The 20,264-nt window shown below is 33.7% G+C and overlaps 1 protein-coding gene across 1 annotated transcript; it reads right to left on the bottom strand.

Annotated features, from left to right (window-relative positions):
- Positions 1-1,440: 1,440 nt before the first annotated feature.
- Positions 1,441-19,952, bottom strand: LOC123318303. The gene is made up of 5 exons (XM_044904922.1): positions 19,265-19,952; positions 18,090-18,733; positions 17,925-18,023; positions 1,538-1,675; positions 1,441-1,491 (listed from the first exon to the last, which is right to left on the bottom strand). The coding sequence occupies exons 1-5, from the start codon at positions 19,950-19,952 to the stop codon at positions 1,441-1,443; spliced, it is 1,620 nt and encodes a 539-aa protein (XP_044760857.1).
- Between the last annotated feature and the right edge of the window lie 312 nt (positions 19,953-20,264).

The raw sequence follows: 20,264 nt of genomic DNA, 5'->3' as shown, positions 1-20,264 counted from the left end.
ACAAGGCAACATTTGGCCCGATAAAATCATGCAGAAACCAGAGACGGAATAGCTTGAAATATCTCCAATTGTACAAATTCGTGATTCGTGTTGGCGTAGATTCAGGGTTTTTAGCCCGATATGTATTTCAACAAGTGTTTGAAACAATGAATAATTTTTCTCCTGTTGTGTTATCTTGCAGGTAGTTGTACATTCTTAACAAAAAACTATCTGGTATCATCCATTTAAGCCGTTTCCCTACATAGAGCATTACGCTCTTGTGAGTGATACACTTTTTGTAGTGCTATCGATGTTGATATAAATGAATATCGAAAATTCGAGCTGAAAGAAAGTTCTTCATAGTATATATAGATATATTTTACCTCTAGGTGTACCTAGAAAAGCTCCTTCCTGTTATTCCATGTTCTAAGAACATTACTGATTTATTCGTTATTCTAATGAGTGGTATTATCTATATAGATCATTTTCATAGAAAGAATCACTATTATGTACAAGATTCAAATCGATTTGTTTTCAAGTAAGTAATTAAATCGCCAAATTCAGAATTATGGTGTTAGCTTGAGATGAAAGAAGTTCAACGGATGCATAGATACACACGATGAAATGTATACAGTCATAATCCCATTCGAGAGAGCTAAGATTGGTTTTCTTTCACGTGATTCTTTCCCCTACAAAAGAATGCGATAAAAATTGTTGAGATATGCCGCCTGGATTGCAATTATGGAGGAGATAGCGCGCTGCGCCTCTATTTACTTAATTCCTCCGTATACTGATATTCCGCCTGTCTACATCTGCTTGTACGGTACAACGTTGCCATTTTCGGAGGTGCTAACCAGCAAAGAGTCCCGCAGAGCAATTCTTCTATATACAGCTCGGCACACTAGCGCCAGTGATATACACTCGAACTAAAAGATTGTTCAGTACATAAACGGGGTGCGTTGTGACCTCAAAACGATTTTTTGATATGTTGATCCCTGAAGCCTCCTGAATCTAACAAGCTAAAAAACAAGGCAAAACGATGTCACCTCCGAAATCGGAGGTGACATCGATATATATGAGGTGAGAGCGTTAAACGAGTTACTATTTTGGAGGTGGTATTAACACTTTATAACTATATATATATATATATATATATATATATATATATATATATATATATATATATATATATATATATATATATATATATATATATATATATATATATATATATATATATATATATATATATATATATATATATATATATATATATATATATATATATATATATATATATATATATATATATATATATATATATATATATATATATATATAAGATGGTAGTCTCGAGATGACAGTTTTAGTTATATATATATATATATATATATATATATATATATATAACTAAAACTGTCATCTCGAGACTACCATCCGACGCAGCGAACTGATGAAGAACTAAAACATGAATGGCGGTCCATGGCTCTTCACGGCAGATACCCTGGTCACCTGGAAAAAGAAGAAATTAATAAGACCGAATCGCTAAGATACTTACGTGCAGGGTATTTGTTTCCTGAAACGGAGGGAAGATTGATGGCGATACAGGACCAGGTGATGCCCACGAGGATGTACTTGAGACATATTGCGAAACAGGACATCCCTTCGGATCGCTGTAGGAAGTGTTCCCAAGCCCCTGAATCAATCCAACACATAACATCTTCGTGTACAATTATGGCTCCGAGGGACTACCTGGACAGGCATAATGCAATGGCCAAGATATACCATCAGCAAATGGCCCTTAAGCTCGGATTACTTAAGCACGAGATCGAACAGCATTTGTATTGTCCTCAGACATTGCTGCAGAACGAGCGCTATAGACTCTACTGGGATGCTCTGTATATTTTCTTTGAATCGGATTGCTCAATGATTTTGAGGAATCCTTTGCTCAGAAGCATCTATTTTATTATAGATTATGTTTAAATATTGGATTTTCCCGAAAATTTAAAGAACTTGTACCATCTCTCTGGTTTGAACTTTTTAGTGATGTATCATAAGGAAAATTACCAATTATATCGAAACAAGTGAGATTTTATGAAGAATTATTCAAAACAGATTTCATTTTTCGATAGATCATAAAGGATGTAAGGGAAAAATTAAACAAAATTGAAGTCTTTAGAAGGCCTCGAGTCAACATATTTTGAAATTGCAACCATGTTTTTGTCAAGACATGATGAATCTACAAAATGAAGTTAATAATATAAATACATACTTGGATACATATGATTGATATACAGATGATTGGTTGGTAAATTCCCAAAAGCTATGATGAACAGCGGACACTATGATGGAGGCATGATGAAAGGAGAAAGATAAAAGTTAATTTAAGTATTTTCGCATGCTGTTTTATTATTCAAAATAAATGATTCTTATAATCAACAAATCAGGTGCAATTGACATTTTTGTTTTGGTCTTCGAAACTAAACTTCTACTATCCAAAATAAGTAGGTACATAGATAAAATATATCTATATACAGGATATCTGTGAACAAATGCGAAGAACTAAGGGAGATGATTCCTTAATGAAAATAAGCGGGGGTAGTTCCTATAAATTTTTTTCCAAATCGACAGCCCTTCCAAAATACAGCCTTTGGAAGGCGATGACGAGTTTACAGGTTTTAATTTTTTTTACAGAAGCACTGAGTAGATTGTTACCAGTTTCAACTTCGGCAAGCTCGTAGTTTAGGCGGTAAATTGCTATCGATTTCTTCAATGTGTCTCTCCCTTAAATTCAAAAATTTCTGTGAAAATGTTGAAATTTGAGTTATTATGCTATTGTCATAGAAGTATACGAAACTAGCAGGTCGGGGGGATCCAAGATTTCGGGCCGATTCACCTTAAAAAAACATAATAAAATGAATTTCGTGAATAACTACCGAGGAGAATCCACTATTCTCCACTATAAAAAATTAGTATTATTCCGATAATATACCGACTTAATGAATGCTACGTTGCTATTACTATAAGGCCCGGTTGATCACTTCAGGATTAGGCCGAGATTTAAGATGATCCAAGATTGATCTGACAGAACTGAACTGAAATGTCAAAATCAATCTAGGACAAACTTTAATCCCGAACTGAACAACTGCTATACATGTAGAGTTTCGGATTTTGCGAGAATCTACTACTTTTTCTTCAAAACAACAACTACGCTGAAGGAAATGTGATTGACTGTTAGCGACACGGAATATCAACCATCTGAATTCTGTAGTCCATACAAATTTTTTTGAACTCTCATCATACTAATATAGCAGTCTGATACTGAAATCCGTCATTTGACAAAATGAGTTGTCAGTCATAGACTGACCAACATTTTCGAAAGCTATTGATCTATTAATTAAATCGTTCTATAATTGGTCCTAAATTGACAGTCGTATTGTGAACAACGATATGCAGCGGATTATCTAAACAAGAAATAAATTCTGAAATGTTTCGGATCATGAGGTTAATTGAATAAGTATATTATCATTTGTTGAACTTCATTATTCTAAATATTCTTCAATGAATGAAAATATAATATCAACACACATAATTGATTTATTCGTCATCAAATAATTAAATAAATCGTTTCTCGAAAAGTTTCGAGTCTTGAGGCAAATATAATATTGAATTATTTACATCATTATTTGTCGAACTTCAAAGTTCTGAATGAATTAAAATCTAAACTTGACAATATACGAGACAGTTTTCGCAAGAGTTTCAATGAAATCTGAAAATTTTCATCATTCTAGAGCATTCTGGACATCAATAATTCTCGAATCATCCATGGCATAAATTCAATTTTATCCAATATAACACGCAAAACGAAATGTTACTCGAACTCATCTTGAGCAATTCGTTCCTAAAAAGCTCGAATCAGGTAGAGAAGTTTGAACCCTTCGTATCAGCATTAACACGTGTTTTGCAGTAAACAGATGCCGATTTCATTTTCAAAGGGCAATGTAACCAGGGTCGGGGGGATGAACCAGAGTCTCTGGATGAACGTTTCTCACAACAAGAAGAATTTGAATTTTCATATGAGGGTGAGGCATTTGTTTCAAAATTTTCAGAGTACAAGGAGTATACAGGGTGTTTCACGAGTAAACAGACAAATGAAAACCGTGAATTGAGGGCATTGCGCGGAGTTCAAAATCACCCCATATACAGGGTGTCCCAAAACTAGTGAATCAAACGTCACACCACGATAGAGTAAACCAAATATTATCGAATGACACCAACATTAGTTCAACGAAAACGTACCGTTTCCAAAATAATCAGAATTTTATTAAAACACCTAAAGTTCCCGATTTTCGAACTATTTTTCTTAATAACAGGGCCAGTTTGTGAAGAAGGATATCGATTGTAAATTATATTGAACTAAGATTATTGTTTTATCTCCCCTAATTGAAATTATTTTAAGTAGTTAATCGATAACCATAACCTAAGTCTCGACCTAAGTTGATGTTAATTGAAACAATTGTTTTTTCTACATGATTTTCAATACTCAGATTAAACAGGGGTGATAATATGGAAGAAAAACGCTATCCTCAATCACAAATTTGCCTTGTGATTGAAAAAATAGTTCGAAAATCGGCAACTTTAGGTTAGGTTTTCTCAGAAACCGTACATTTTCGCTCAACTAATGTTGGTGTCATTCGATAGTATTTGATCTACTCTATCGTGGTGTGACGTTTGTTTCAATAGTTTTGGGGCACCCTATATATAGGTTTCTTCAGTGTTTTTTGAAATTTCTCGAATTTCCATTCGGCTATAAGTCCTGAAATTCTCTATCAAGTCGACTGAAAATTTATATTTAGCCTTGAGTTGTTAATTTCATTGAAACAGAGCATTTAAATTCGAAAAAAATCAGGACCGGGCTCAGTGAGGCTTTACTTAACTTCAAACTCATAAAAACAACGTGTATGTAGTTTTTTAATCATAATTTAAACTTTTTTGTTATCTGCATTATTATTGTCTCAAAATGAATTGATTTTTGGGTTGCGCCACCTGCTGATCATGTTTTAGAAGTAATTGTTTTGGTCAGACGCCTTCAAGGAATAGAGCACTTCATGAAAAATAGAAATTCTTAATTGATTTTTTTTTCAAAGAAATGAAATGAATGTGTTCAACAATTATACCATATTCGGTCTTCAAAATAGTCATTCACAATGATAAAATGTTTCAAAATTGATAATGCACAAATATGGATGGAAAAACTACGCTATCTTCAAACTAAATATTAAAACTTGATCTTCAGAATTAATCTATTTTTCTTTGGACAACTAGTTGTGTGAATTAAAACAAAGAAAGAAATCGCGGGGTGTCAGATCTGGAGATCTAGCAGTCCAATGTTGGGGTCCTACCCTTCTAATGAAATGACCTGAAATACTGATAAATACTTTTGCTAGTGCATGAATATCATCAATGTTTCAATAACAAATTGTAATAAGACCAGACCAATCCATAGATTTCCATAGATCCAATAATGAATATAACGGAATAAGTGAAGAACTCGAAAGTGCATTTATCATACTTATTCGAAGTGCCAATCATTACCTTCACTAAAAGACCAAATGAGGTGAAAATCAATTCGGAAAATTACTTCAGGTCCACGTTGTCCATAAAAAGCGATTCATTCGGAAGATATCAAGTTATAATTATTATTTTCATGATAGCGTAGTTTTTTATTGCTATTTTTGTTCATTATCAATAATAAAGCTTATTATCACTGTGAATGATTTATCTGAATAACCAGATATGCTAAAATATCAAAAACGAAAAAATTCAGTTGAACATTTCCAATTCCATTTTTAGATTTCCACTTCTGATTGGCGATCATATTCATACCAATAATTATTATGAAGTAAAAGTCAATATGCTGCGCTGGTTTTTTCTAGAGGCATTTCACCACCAAACAATTATTCATTAAAAATTATCCACTGATAAAGCATACCAAACTTTCATTGATTTTGAGAAAATAAATGCAGATACCTGAAAAATTGAAAATTATGACGAAAAAAACTACAAACAGAATGTTTTGCATGAGTTTAAGTTTGAATATAGCCTCAATGAGTCCGGTGCTGTGTTCGTCAACTTTTAATGTTCTGTTTTATTGAAACTTACAAGCTTAAGCGGATAATGAGTTTTTAGCCGAATACAACTAAATTATTTGGAGTTATAGCTGAACGAAAATTCGGGAAATTTGAATAAACTCCTCTGTAAAGGTAAGCGCACATACATCGGCATCGGACGGACGGCATGGAAGGGACGGCACGGAAGCGGCGGAATTTTTATGAAGGTATCGCACATATAACATCGGAATCGCCGGAGGAATAGATTAGTTGCGAATATGTCTTCAAGCGGTGAGGAACTAGCGTTTGTTCTGGAGGAGGAAGAGTTTCAAAAGCGAAGGAAGCGTACACGAATGTGGATACATGACATATGTAAAAAAGGAAGGATTTTGGAGAATATGTTCATTTATTTCCGGTCTTGATGAAGGACGAAAAAAAAATGGTTGCTATAATTTCTGTCACTTAAATTGTACAATTCATTATAATTTTGTACGCGCCTGAAAACTCATGCTTCTGTCGTAAATTCGAATTTCGTATGACTACCAGTACAAGTCGCTGCATGTAGAGACTTGGAAAATGACGCAGATGCCGCGGCAATCTCCGATTGGTATCGCACATATGTCGGGATCGGCCGGCACAGCACGCATCGGTCGAAATTTAATTCTCTTTCCTCAATTCCGTCGGATGCGATACGATGCGATGCCTGCCGTCCGCACATATGTGCGTTGCTCCATTCAGTTCCATTGAAAGTAATTTATTCCGATCCGTACCGTCCGTCCGATGCCGTCGTATGTGCGCTTACCTTATATCGGAAACGGAATGCCCAAGACACACATATGAGGTGTTTTTGAACTCAGCTCAATGCCCTCTATTCACGGTTTTCGTTTGTCCGTTTACTTGTGAAACACCCTGTGTACTGAAAAATCGCAAAAGACTCCTCGAGCAATTAAGAAATGCCATTAAATCAAGGATTTTTTTTTGATGCGCTATGATGAAAAATATCAATATCCAGTTATTATTATTATTTATATAATTATATCTCGAAAACCAAGGCACTTTTACCAAACGTAAAATATATTTATCTGAAGCGCCATAGAGTCCTCTACCCGCAGGATCCATATTATCCATTCATTACGCCACACCCTGTATAATTATTATCATTATATCAATGTATTGAAAATAAACAGACATGAATACGAGCCAGTTGTTTTGTGAGGTGAAGCTCCTCTTGCTTCAAACTGCTTTTAATTATTTTGACTACTATTCACGCAAGATGATTTTTGTTGAAGAATTCAACATTCTTGTAATTATCCGTTCATTTCTTCAAGAGATACCCATTCCCTACCACCTTTGATTATTCAACTCAATGCTAACACTGCATCAAATGCATTTCATCTTCGGGTTAATTTTTTTGAATTCTACAACTGATGTAACGTCTTCAACCTCCAGCCAAAGAAGATAAACAACAGTAACTCTCCTCAAGCTACTGATCACTTGTATTTTCCATATAAATAAATAGATTTGGTATGTCTTCAATTAGTTTGTATAAACGTCAATTATGTTCGTTACATATTTTCGACTTGATATTTTCCGAAGTAATTTAACATTGTCATGAAATACGTAATTACTGAGAGTCTCACGTAGAACGGACTACGTAGCACTGATTTAAAACTCAAGAATGTTTTGACAAGCGTCTTAACCCAACATTTTCGTATCATACAGAGTGAAAGGTATCCAATTTTCATGGCCAATCCAGTGCTAAAATGAAAGTGAATGAAGTATAGAAGCTGAAAGTAAAACGTATATCTTTATCGATTCATTCGGGAAAAACATTTATATGGAGTTCCTGATGTCGTGAATATAATGCCCAAAAATTAGACTACTATTTCATACCAGAACAAATTCGGTAAAATTGTCTTTTGAATTAATCTTATATGTCACGAATAGTGAATAGTAGTCAAAATAACTAAAAGATGTTTGAAGCAAGAGTGGCTTCACCTCACAAAACAACTGGCTCGTATTCATGTCTGTTTATTTTCAATACATTGATATAATGATAATAATTATACAGGGTGTGGCGTAATGAATGGATAATATGGATCCTGCGGGTAGAGGACTCTATGGCGGTTCAGATAAATATATTTTACGTTTGGTAAAAGTGCCTTGGTTTTCGAGATATTATTATATAAATAATAATTATATCTGGATATTGACATTTTCCATCATAGCGGATCAAAAGAAACTCCTCGATTGAATGGCATTTCTTAATTGCTCGAGGTGTCTTTTGCGATTTTTCAGTACACAGGTTGTTTCACAAGTAAACGGACAAACGAAAACTGTGAATAGAGGGCATTGAGCTGAGTTCAAAAACACCTCATATGTGTGTCTTGTGCATTGCGTTTCCGATATACAGAGGAGTTTATTCAAATTTCCCGAATTTTCGTTCAGCTATAACTCCAAATAATTCAGTTGTATTCGGCTAAAAACTCATTATCCGCTTAAGCTTGTAAGTTTCAATAAAACAGAACATTAAAAGTTGGCGAACACAGGACCGGACTCATTGAGGCCATATTCAAACTTAAACTCATGCAAAACACTCTGTAGTTTTTTTCGTCATAATTTTGAATTTTTCAGGTATCTGCATAGATTTTCTCAAAATCAACGAAATTTTGGTATGCTTTATCAGTGGATAATTTTTAATGAATAATTATTTGGTGGAGAAATGCCTCTAGAAAAAACAGCGCTGCATATTGAATTTTAATTCACAATAATTAATGGTATGAATATGATCGCCAATCAGATGTGGAGATCTAAAAATGGAATTGGAAATGTTCAACTGAATTTTTTCGTTTTTGATATTTTAGCATATCTGGTTATTCAGATAAATCATTCACAGTGATAATAAGCTTTATTATTGATAATGAACAAAAATAGCAATAAAAAACTACGCTATCATGAAAATAATAATTATAACATGATATCTTCCGAATGAATCGCTTTTTATGGCTAACGTGGACCTGAAGTAATTTTTCGAATTGATTTTCACCTCATTTGGTCTTTTAGTGAAGGTAATGATTGGCACTTCGAATAAGTATGATAAATGCACTTTCGAATTCTTCACTTATTCCGTTATATTCATTATTGGATCTATTGAAATCTATGGATTGGTCTGGTCTTATTACAATTTGTTATTGAAACATTGATGATATTCATGCACCAGCAAAAGTATTTATCAGTATTTCAGGTCATTTCATTTGAAGGGTAGGACCCCAACATTGGACTGCTAGATCTCCAGATCTGACACCCCGCGATTTCTTTCTTTGTTTTCATTCACACAACTAGTTGTCCATAGAAAAATAGATTAATTCTGAAGATCAAGTTTTAATATTTAGTTTCAAGTTAGCGTAGTTCTTCCATCCATATTTGAGCATTATCAATTTTGAAACATTTCATCATTGTGAATGACTATTTTGAAGAATTTCTATTTTTCATGAAGTCCTCTATTCCTTAGAGGCGTCTGACCAAAACAATTTTTTCTAGAACATGATCAACAGGAAGGGCAACCCAAAAATCAATTCATTTTGAGACAATAATAATGCAAATAACAAAAAAGTTTAAATTATTATTAAAAAACTACATACACGGTGTTTTTATGAGTTTGAAGTTAAGTAAAGCCTCACTGAGCCCGGTCCTGATTTTTGTCGAATTTAAATGCTCTGTTTCAATGAAATTAACAACTCAAGGCTAAATATAAATTTTCAGTCGACTTGATAGAGAATTTCAGGAGTTATAGCCGAACGGAAATTCGAGAAATTTCAAAAAACACTGAAGAAACCTATATATAGGGTGCCCCGAAACTATCGAAACAAACGTCACACCACGATAGAGTAGATCAAATACTATCGAATGACAACAACATTAGTTGAGCGAAAATGTACGGTTTCTGAGGAAACCTAACCTGTTGCCGATAGCGTTTTTCTCCCATATTATCACCCCTGTTTAATCTGAGTATTAAAAATCATGTAGAAAAAACAATTGTTTCAATTAACATCAACTTAGGTCGAGACTAAGGTTATGGTTATCGATTAACTACTTAAAATAATTTCAATTAGGGGAGATAAAACAATAATCTTAGTTCAATATAATTTAAAATCGATATCATTCTTCACAAACTGGCCCTGTTATCAAGAAAAATAGTTCGAAAATCGGAAACTTTAGGTATTTTAATAAAATTCTGATTATTTTGGAAACGGTACGTTTTCGTTGAACTAATGTTGGTGTCATTCGATAATATTTGGTTTACTCTATCGTGGTGTGACGTTTGATTCACTAGTTTTGGGACACCCTGTATATGGGGTGATTTTGAACTCAGCGCAATGCCCTCTATTCACGGTTTTCATTTGTCTGTTTACTCGTGAAACACCCTGTATACTCCTTGTACTCTGAAAATTTTGAAACAAATGCCCTCACCCTCATATGAAAATTCAAATTCTTCTTGTTGTGAGAAACGTTCATCCAGAGACTCTGGTTCATCCCCCCGACCCTGGTTACATTGCCCGTTGAAAATGAAATCGGCATCTGTTTACTGCAAAACACGTGTTAATGCTGATACGAAGGGTTCAAACTTTTCTACCTGATTCGAGCTTTTTAGGAACGAATTGCTCAAGATGAGTTCGAGTAACATTTCGTTTGGCGTGTTATATTGGATAAAATTGAATTTATGCCATGGATGATTCGAGAATTATTGATGTCCAGAATGCTCCAGAATGATGAAAATTTTGAGATTTCATTGAAACTCTTGCGAAAACTGTCTCGTATATTGTCAAGTTTAGATTTTAATTCATTCAGAACTTTGAAGTTCGACAAATAATGATGTAAATAATTCAATATTATATTTGCCCCAAGACTCGAAACTTTTCGAGAAACGATTTATTTAATGATTTGATGACGAATAAATCAAAAAATTATGTGTGTTGATATTATATTTTCATTCATTGAAGAATATTTAGAATAATGAAGTTCAACAAATGATACGAACAAGATACTTATTCAATTAACCTTATGATCCGAAACATTTCAGAATTTATTTCGTGTTTAGATAATCCGCTGCATATCGTTTTTCACAATACTACTGTCAATTTAGGACCAATTATAGAACGATTTAATTAATAGATCAATAGCTTTCGAAAATGTTGGTCAGTCTATGAACTTACAACTCATTTTGAGAAATGACGGATTTCAGTATCCGACTGCTATATAGTATGATGAAAGTTCAAAAAAATTTGTATGGACTACAGAATTTAGATGGTTGATATTCCGCGTCGCTAACAGTCAATCACATTTCCTTCAGCGTAGTTGTTGTTTTGAAGAAAAAGTAGTAGATTCTCGCAAAATCCGAAACTCTACATGTATAGCAGTTGTTCAGTTCGGGATTAAAGTTTATCCTAGATTGATTTTGACATTTCAGTTCAGTTCTGTAAGATGATCTAGGATCATCTTAAATCTCGGCCTCATCCTGAACTGAACAACCGGGCCTTATAGTAATAGCAATGTAGCATTCATTAAGTTGGTATATTATTGGAATAATACTAATTTTTTATAGCGGAGAAAAGTGGTTTTCAGCCTCGGTAGGTATTCACGAAATTCATTTTATTATGTTTTTTAAGGTGAATCGGCCCGAAATCTTGGATCCCCCGACCTACTAGTTTCGTATACTTCTATGACAATAGCATAATAACTCAAATTTCAACATTTTCACAGAAATTTTTGAATTTAAGGGAGAGACACATTGAAAAAATCGATAGCAATTTACCGCCTAAACTACGAGCTTGCCGAAGTTGAAACTGGTAACAATCTACTCAGTGCTTCATAATATGTATAGTTTTATGACTCAGTGTTTTTTAGAACCTGTAAAAAAAATTAAAAACTGTAAACTCGTCATCGCCTTCCAAAGGCTGTATCTTGGAAGGGCTGTCGATTTGGAAAATTTACAGGAAATACCCCCGCTTATTTTCATTAAGGAATCATCTCCCTTATTCCTTCGCATTTGTTTACAGATATCCTGTATATATCTATGTACCTTTTTATTTTAGATAGTAGAAGTTAATCAATCATCTGTATCTCAATCATATGTATCCGAGTATGTATCTATATTATTAACTTCATTTTGAAGATTCATTATATCTTGACAAAAATATGGTTGCAATTTCAAAATATGTTGACTCGAGGCCTTCCAAAGACTTCAATATTGTTTATTTTTTCCCTTACACCCTGTATGATCTATCGAAAAATGCAAATCTGTTTTGGCGAATTCTTCATAAAATCTTACTTGTTTCGATATAATTGGTAATTTTCTTTATGATACATCACTGAAATATTTAAACCAGAGAGATGCTACAAGCTCTTCAAATTTTTGGGAAAATCCAATATTCAAACATAATCGATAATAAAAGAGATGTTTCTGAGCAAAGGATTCCTCAAAATCTTTGAGAAATCTGATTCAAGAAAAATATAAAGAGCGTTCCATTTGAAATAACACAATGTCAAACATTCGGTTTAGCCGACGTTGTTCATTTCTGTGATATTGTGAAATTTGTAGCATTTTTTTCTCCTGATTCTGAAATGAAAATTTTTGGATTGGCTCATTGTCCTTGAATATTCATCACCATTAACATCTGAATTTTCTTATCCAAAAAATGTTTTTCTCTGAACAGGTTATTTTATTATATGCAATGATACAATACTGATTATTCGTTATACTAATAGGTAGTATTATCTATATGGATCATTTCCATAGAGAGAAGAAATATCATTATGGACAAGACTCAAATCGATTCGTTTTCAGATAGGTAATGAAATAGTTCGCCAAATTCAGAATTATAGTGTAAGCTTGAGATGAAAGAAGTTCAACGGATGCATAGATATACGCACGATGAAATATAAACAGTCATAATCCCATTCGAGAGAGCCAAGATTGGTTCTCTTTCACGTGATTCTTTCCCCTACAAAGGAATGCGATAAAAAATCGTTGAGATATGCCGACTGGCTTGCAATAATGGAGGAGAAAACGCGCTGCGCCTCTCATTACTTAATTCCTCCGTATACTGATATTCCGCCTGTCTACATCTGCTTTCACAGTACAACGTTGCCATTTTCGGAGGTGCAAACGAGCAAAGAGTCTTTCAGTGTAATTCTCCGATATACAGCTCAGCACACTAGCGCCAGTGATATACACTCGAACTAAAAGATTGTTCAGTACATAAAGGGGGTGCGTTGTGACCTCAAAACGATTTTTTGATATGTTGGTCCCTGAAGCCTCCTGAATCTAACAAGCTAAAAAACAAGGCAAAACGTTGTCACCTCCGATTTCGGAGGTGACATCGATATATATGAGGTGAGAGCGTTAAACGAGTTACTATTTTGGAGGTGGTATTAACACTTTATAACTATATATATATATATATATATATATATATATATATATATATATATATATATATATAATATATATATATATATATATATATATAATATATATATATATATATATATATATATATATATATATATATATATATAAATATAAATATATGTATATATAATATATATATATATATATATATATATATATATATATATATATATATATATATATATATATATATATATATTTACATCTCCGAACATTATGGCTTCAGACCATAGACCAACCATTATGGCGTCACCTAGAAAGAGACGACCTATGTCGGTTTTGATTCGTGTATATTCAACCAAAACGACCAATTACACTCCCTGTCTACGAAGAATAGCGTACGATGAAAAATGAATATACGAATTTTCAACATCTGGCGTATGTTATGGCTTCAGTATAAGTTCATAACATTGGGCCGTCAAATATACGCTTTTTGTACAAGAAGATAACATTACGGACTCATGTAAATGGCGTTTAATTCCCTCACAGCGTTGCCAGAGAGATTGCTATTCCGACAATTATGAGGTACATTTTACAGCTTCGTTCCCAGTTCGAATTGAATATTCACGTGTCTAGTTGAGTTCGTTATCCATCTGGTCAGGATCGCGATCTTATCCGTTATAAAAATGGACCAGAAAGAATCCTCTAGTACTTCAGTATAAAAATCTACAGTTACTGGAATATAGAATCGAATTTTTGAACTTTTTCTACTTTGTTATCCAAAATAATTAATTTTGTGAAAACTACTCGACCTGAAATATTCAACTGATATTTTTTCGAAAGCCGGTGCTGATCATTTTATGAAAAAATTATCTACTTAAAATACCTATAAAGTTTGCATAATACATGCATAATACAACTATTCTGGAGTGTAAATGGAAAAAGCTGCTAGATGAATGATTTCGATAAAAAGCAAACTAAATCTGAGTTTAAATTCAGTTCTGAATTACTAGGAATATTTTCGGTATGAGATAAGCATATTTCTGCTGATTTATTTTCTTAAGAGTCCATTTTCACAGTTTTCGTGTCGTATGTATGAATGTACCGGATATGAAAAACACTGTATGTAAAAACTCGAAAGTGCGTTTTTATGAAGATTCAAGATTAAAGAGATTTCTTTGTGAATATTCATGATTTGTCCACATCCAAAATTCGTTCTGATTTTTTCAAAGCCATAAGTTTTTGAAATATGAAGTGTGCTTTTTATTTGTGCTCCATATACTAACGGCCGTTTTCAATAAACGTATATCCATTGTTTCAGCTACTGAAGATAGACAATACATCTGATTTCATTTCTATGATCTATCTGTAGATATTTTTTAGAATGGTTACCAATGGTTACTAATCGTCTGTAAATGGAACGATGGATAAATAGTTTTATCGAAAAAGGCCGTTAGTTTTCTACAACTAGTATACGATAGTTCAATCAGAGGAAAGACCCATCTCATGGAATTTGACTGTTTCGTCTGAAAGATTTAGTGGAAAATACCTTTACTTAGCACGCTCAGAGAAAATACTGACAAAATTTTATACAGTTTTGTTTTTCAATTATAGATTTTGATATATCGCAACAGCTTTCTCGTTTCGATAGTGAGTGAGTTCTATCTTTGGTTCCTTGTTTTTCAGTATTATGAGTTGAATATTGAAATGTATTATTTTGAATACTTACTGAGTTTATTTATTTAATTTTGAACCACTGGTGCCGATATCGCTGCTGTTTGTTGTTTATTTTCATATGCTTTCGATACAGTTCTCTCTAAAAATTTCACACTTTCTTTATTCAAGATCGCTTATGCATAACTTAAATTTCGATCTCTTGATGAACCCACATTTTTGTTTATGAAGATTTAGTGGCTAGTAGGTACTGCTGATGACAGTTGTTTTCCAATTTCTACTCTATTCAACTGTCTACCAAGTGAGATGTCTGAAATACTCGAATTGTATATGGAATTGAATCGAAACAATTATAACCTCTCGTTGTCAACCAAATCACATTAGGTTATTTCAGTGAGCATTCAATATACCGAAACGTATCTGATCAATTTTTTCATTGTGATGGCAATATACTATACCTATGCAAGCTTCAACCCACGAACCCAGAAATTCATGCACCGTGTGAATATTTTTATCTGCATGTAATATACTCAATATAGACTAATTTGATTAACAAGATCTTTATTTAATCGCTCGAAAATTACAACTGATGAGATTTGCACATGTTACCCCCTTTCAGACTGTTTAACGGTAGTGGGGCAGTCATATTGCGCACATCTAAGAATCATTACACATAATTCAATACATTACATTTTTCCACCCCTTAATTCAAATTAATACAATAATTAAATATCCATATTATTATTGTTATTTTACAATCATCATCAACTAAATACTAGATTAACTACAGATAATATGAGATCAACAGAAATTAAGAAGCTTGATAGCGTTCAGGTGGCTTAGCCACACGCTTGGGTCTAGTTTGTACAATTTCATTAGTAACAGGTGTATTATCATTGTTTGGAGTCACTGTTTCAGCAACTGTACTCTTATTCGGATAACTTATATCTGGTAGAGATTTTTTTAATTGATTTGAATGTCTTTTCCAATTTTTTTCTAACTCCGGAATATACACAAGAAAAGTTACTCTACCAATTTTCTTCTGAATGATGCCTTTAATCCAGGTTGGCTTATTTTGATCGCGATAATCTTTTACTAAAACAGTATCACCAACTAAGAATTGGACATGGTTATTGCCTCTGAAATATTTCTTTTGTCTATCTTGAGCTTCTAAAACTCTATTTTGCAATACACTAGACGGTTTATACAATATGGCATCAAACCTTGTCCTTATATTACGACCAAACATAATTTTTGCTGGAGTTTCTCCAGTCGTACAGTGCTTTGTAGTACGATAGTCCAACAAGAATCTGCAAAGAACTGTATTCGTGTCCACAGGGTGTCCTTCAACAAAAGCCTTTTTCAAGGAATTTTTGAACAACTTAACAGAATTTTCGGCAGCACCATTAGATTGTGGATGAAATGGGGGTATCGTTTTGTGTGAAATATTATTGTTGGTTAAGAACAATTCGAAGTCAGAGGACTTGAAATATGTGGCATTATCCGAAACTAAGGTTACTGGTAAACCGAACCTTGCAAAAATTTGTCTCAAAATTTTTATTGTTGTTTCTGTGTTAGTAGAAGAAGTCTCAAAAACTTCGGGCCATTTCGAATGGGCGTCAAGTATAATTAAATAATATTTTCCTGCGATTGGTCCCAAATAGTCAATATGCAATCTCTCCCACACTTCCTTTGGCCAAGACCAATTGGCCAACGGAACCTTTGGAGGATTACCCGCAACTTAGTGTCATAGTTGGACACTTTTTAACCGTATCTTCGATTTCTTTATCTAAATTTGGCCACCAGAAGTGCGATCTAGCTATATTTTTCATTTTAACCATTCCAAAATGTGTTTGATGAAGAGATTTTAAGAACACCGATCGTAGCTTGCTCGGGATAATAATTCTATGGTTCCAATAAAGACAATTATCAACCACCGAGAATTCAAAGCGTCTAGAAAAAAACGGTTTAATATCTACATCATTGATATATCTAGGCCATCCTGTTTTCACTAACCCTATTATTTTAGCAATTAACTCATCCTGTTTCGTTTCGCGTACAATTTGATCATAGTTCATAGGTAATTCGTCACTATTTGATAAAAAATTGCAATAGTTTACCTCTTTATCCTCGATATTCAGAGTATCGTTTTCTGAATGATTCTTTAATAGCCTGGATAACGCATCTGCATTATTTTTTTTCGATTCAACATATTCTATTTCATATTGATAGTTAGATAGTATCACGGCCCAACGTCTAAGTCTGTTGGCCGAAAATTGTGGAATGGGTTTATGCTGACCAAAAATTGAGATCAATGCTCTATTGTCTGTTACTAATTTGAATTTATTTGCGTATAAATACTGATGAAATTTCAATACCGCGAATATTATCGCCAAACCTTCTTTTTCTATGTGGGAATAATTTTTTTCACTTTTGGAAAGTGTTCTAGAAGCGAAGGCAATTGGCCTATCTATACCTGTAGGAAGAATATGGCTCAACACAGCTGCTACTCCGTATGGACTAGCATCAACTGTCAGTTTTATTTTCATAAGAGGGTCAAAATGTACTAGAACTCGAGGAGAAGCTAAGAAGGATTTAATCTGCTCGAAAGCTTTTTGACAATTGTCAGACCAATCCCATTTTTTGTCTTTTTTCAATAACTCATATAACGGATGTAATATAGTTGACAAATTCGGAATGAATCTACCATAGTAGTTCACCATTCCCAAGAACGATTTGAGTTCACTCACATTGGTTGGTGCTTCCGCATTTTTAATAGCTACTGTCTTTGATTCACTGGTATGCAAACCTTCCTTATCAATTATATAACCTAGGTACTCAATACTATCCTGAAAGAATTTGCATTTAGGACGACTTACTTTCAAACCTGAATTTTTTAGAATTGTTAAAACTACTCTCAATCTTTCCAAATGTTCATTATCATCTTTTCCAGTTATCAACACATCATTCAAAAATACTACGACACCCTCCAAACCAGTGAAAAGCGATTCCATTATTTTTTGAAACTTAGCAGGTGCTGACGCAATTCCGTATGTTAATCTATTGTACCTGTATAAGCCCTTATGAGTAACAATTGTGGTGAGCTCTTTAGAAATTTCATCTAAGCCTATCTGTTGGTAAGCATCAGACAGGTCCAGTTTTGAAAATTTTACTCCACCCTGTAGACAATTGAACAGATCATCAATTCTCGGCAGAGGATGTTGGTCAACTTCAATATGCGGGTTGATAGTTACTTTGTAGTCTCCACAAAGACGCAATGATCCATTTTTCTTCAATACTGGTACGACTGGAGTTCCCCATTCGCTATAATCAACTGGATACAGAACACCTAAAGAAACAAGTCTATTAATTTCGTCTTCTATTTTGGATTTTAAAACGTAAGGTACAGGTCTAGCTCTATAAAACTTAGGGTTAACATCACTATCCTTCAGGTTAATAGTTACAACTCCTTTTGAAAACTTTCCTAACCCATCAGAAAATACCTCAAAAAATTCATTGACTATACCTTCAGCTCTATCATTCACGAAATTCACATTGTCTACAATTCCCATATTGTATGTTCTTAAAAAATCTCTTCCAACTATTGGCGGACCTCCATTTTTGAAAACATAAAAATCTATGTTATTTTTGATATTTCTGAATTCTACGTTTGCACGAAAAATTCCCAACGGTTTTACTTTGGTACCATTATAGAAATGCAAACATTGGTCAGAAGACTTCAACGTATGATCATGTGCGTAAAGTTTCGAAAATACATTTTCAGACATGCAGGAAACACTAGCCCCTGAATCGATTTGGCAAACAATTTTATGAGATTCTATATTTACTTCAATAGTAAAAGGGGTGTTTTCCATTTTCTCATTTATATTATATAATTGAAGATCATCCAAGTCATTGTTCAAAAGGTTAATTTTGTTCTCAACATTATTATCACTTCGCAAATAATTATGACTATATCTATTTCTATTTTGTTTTTGGGGACAAACATTAGATAAATGACCCTGAACTTTGCAAAAATTACAAAAATATGATCTAAAATAACACTTATCTTTGCGATGTCCTTGTTTACCACAAACTGCGCAACTCTCCCTGTCCTGCACAGGATGATGGCCTTCTGCTTGATGACGTTTTCCTTCGTCACTGTTGTTATTGCGTTTGCGTATATGATGTAACGGCTCCGACTTGATTTCAAGACCTGAAATCTGGTAGCTCTGACACGCCGCCATTTTGTTTTCCGCCACATTGATCGCTTGTTCAAATGTGATCTCCTTTTTTTCTTCTAGCAATCTATCCAAAATTGCTCCCTTCTCAAACCCACAGACAAAACGATCCCTGAGACAGATATCCAGTTCTTGTCCGAATTCACAGGAAACAGCCAAACTTCTTATTCTTGCAGCCCATTCCTTGATATTTTCATACGAATCCTTTTTCGCCGCGAAGAATTTATAGCGTTCAGCCAAGACTGACTTCTTCGGCGTGAAATGTTTGTCGAATAATTCCAGTAACGAATTGTAAGACTTATCTTCTGGAAGGTCGGGGCTACATATGTTAAATATTAGTTTATAGGCTTCCTCGTCCAACATGTTCAAAAGGATCGCCCGTTGTTTATTCGTATCGGAAATTTCGTTTGCTGAGAAATAGTTATTCAATCTCGCCTTATAGATATTCCAGTCCGTGATATTCAAGTGAAATTCTCTTAAATTTCCAACACTTGATGCATTTTTGGACGTACCTTGTCCCTCATTGGTGGAAGGCATCTTCGGTTCGCTTTCCTCGTCGCCAAATTGTAATATACTCAATATAGACTAATTTGATTAACAAGATCTTTATTTAATCGCTCGAAAATTACAACTGATGAGATTTGCACATGTTACCCCCTTTCAGACTGTTTAACGGTAGTGGGGCAGTCATATTGCGCACATCTAAGAATCATTACACATAATTCAATACATTACACTGCACAAGAAAATTTACTATTTTTCAATTTTGCGTGCCATGTTTACTATGCTGTCACGATTCAAACTACTGTTGACTTAATACTCAAAATTTGTGTAATGAATATTAACACA

This window comes from Coccinella septempunctata, chromosome 8 (genome assembly GCF_907165205.1).
Source record: "Coccinella septempunctata chromosome 8, icCocSept1.1, whole genome shotgun sequence".
Taxonomy (NCBI): domain Eukaryota; kingdom Metazoa; phylum Arthropoda; class Insecta; order Coleoptera; family Coccinellidae; genus Coccinella; species Coccinella septempunctata.
This window is presented reverse-complemented; position numbering and strand designations above follow the sequence as displayed.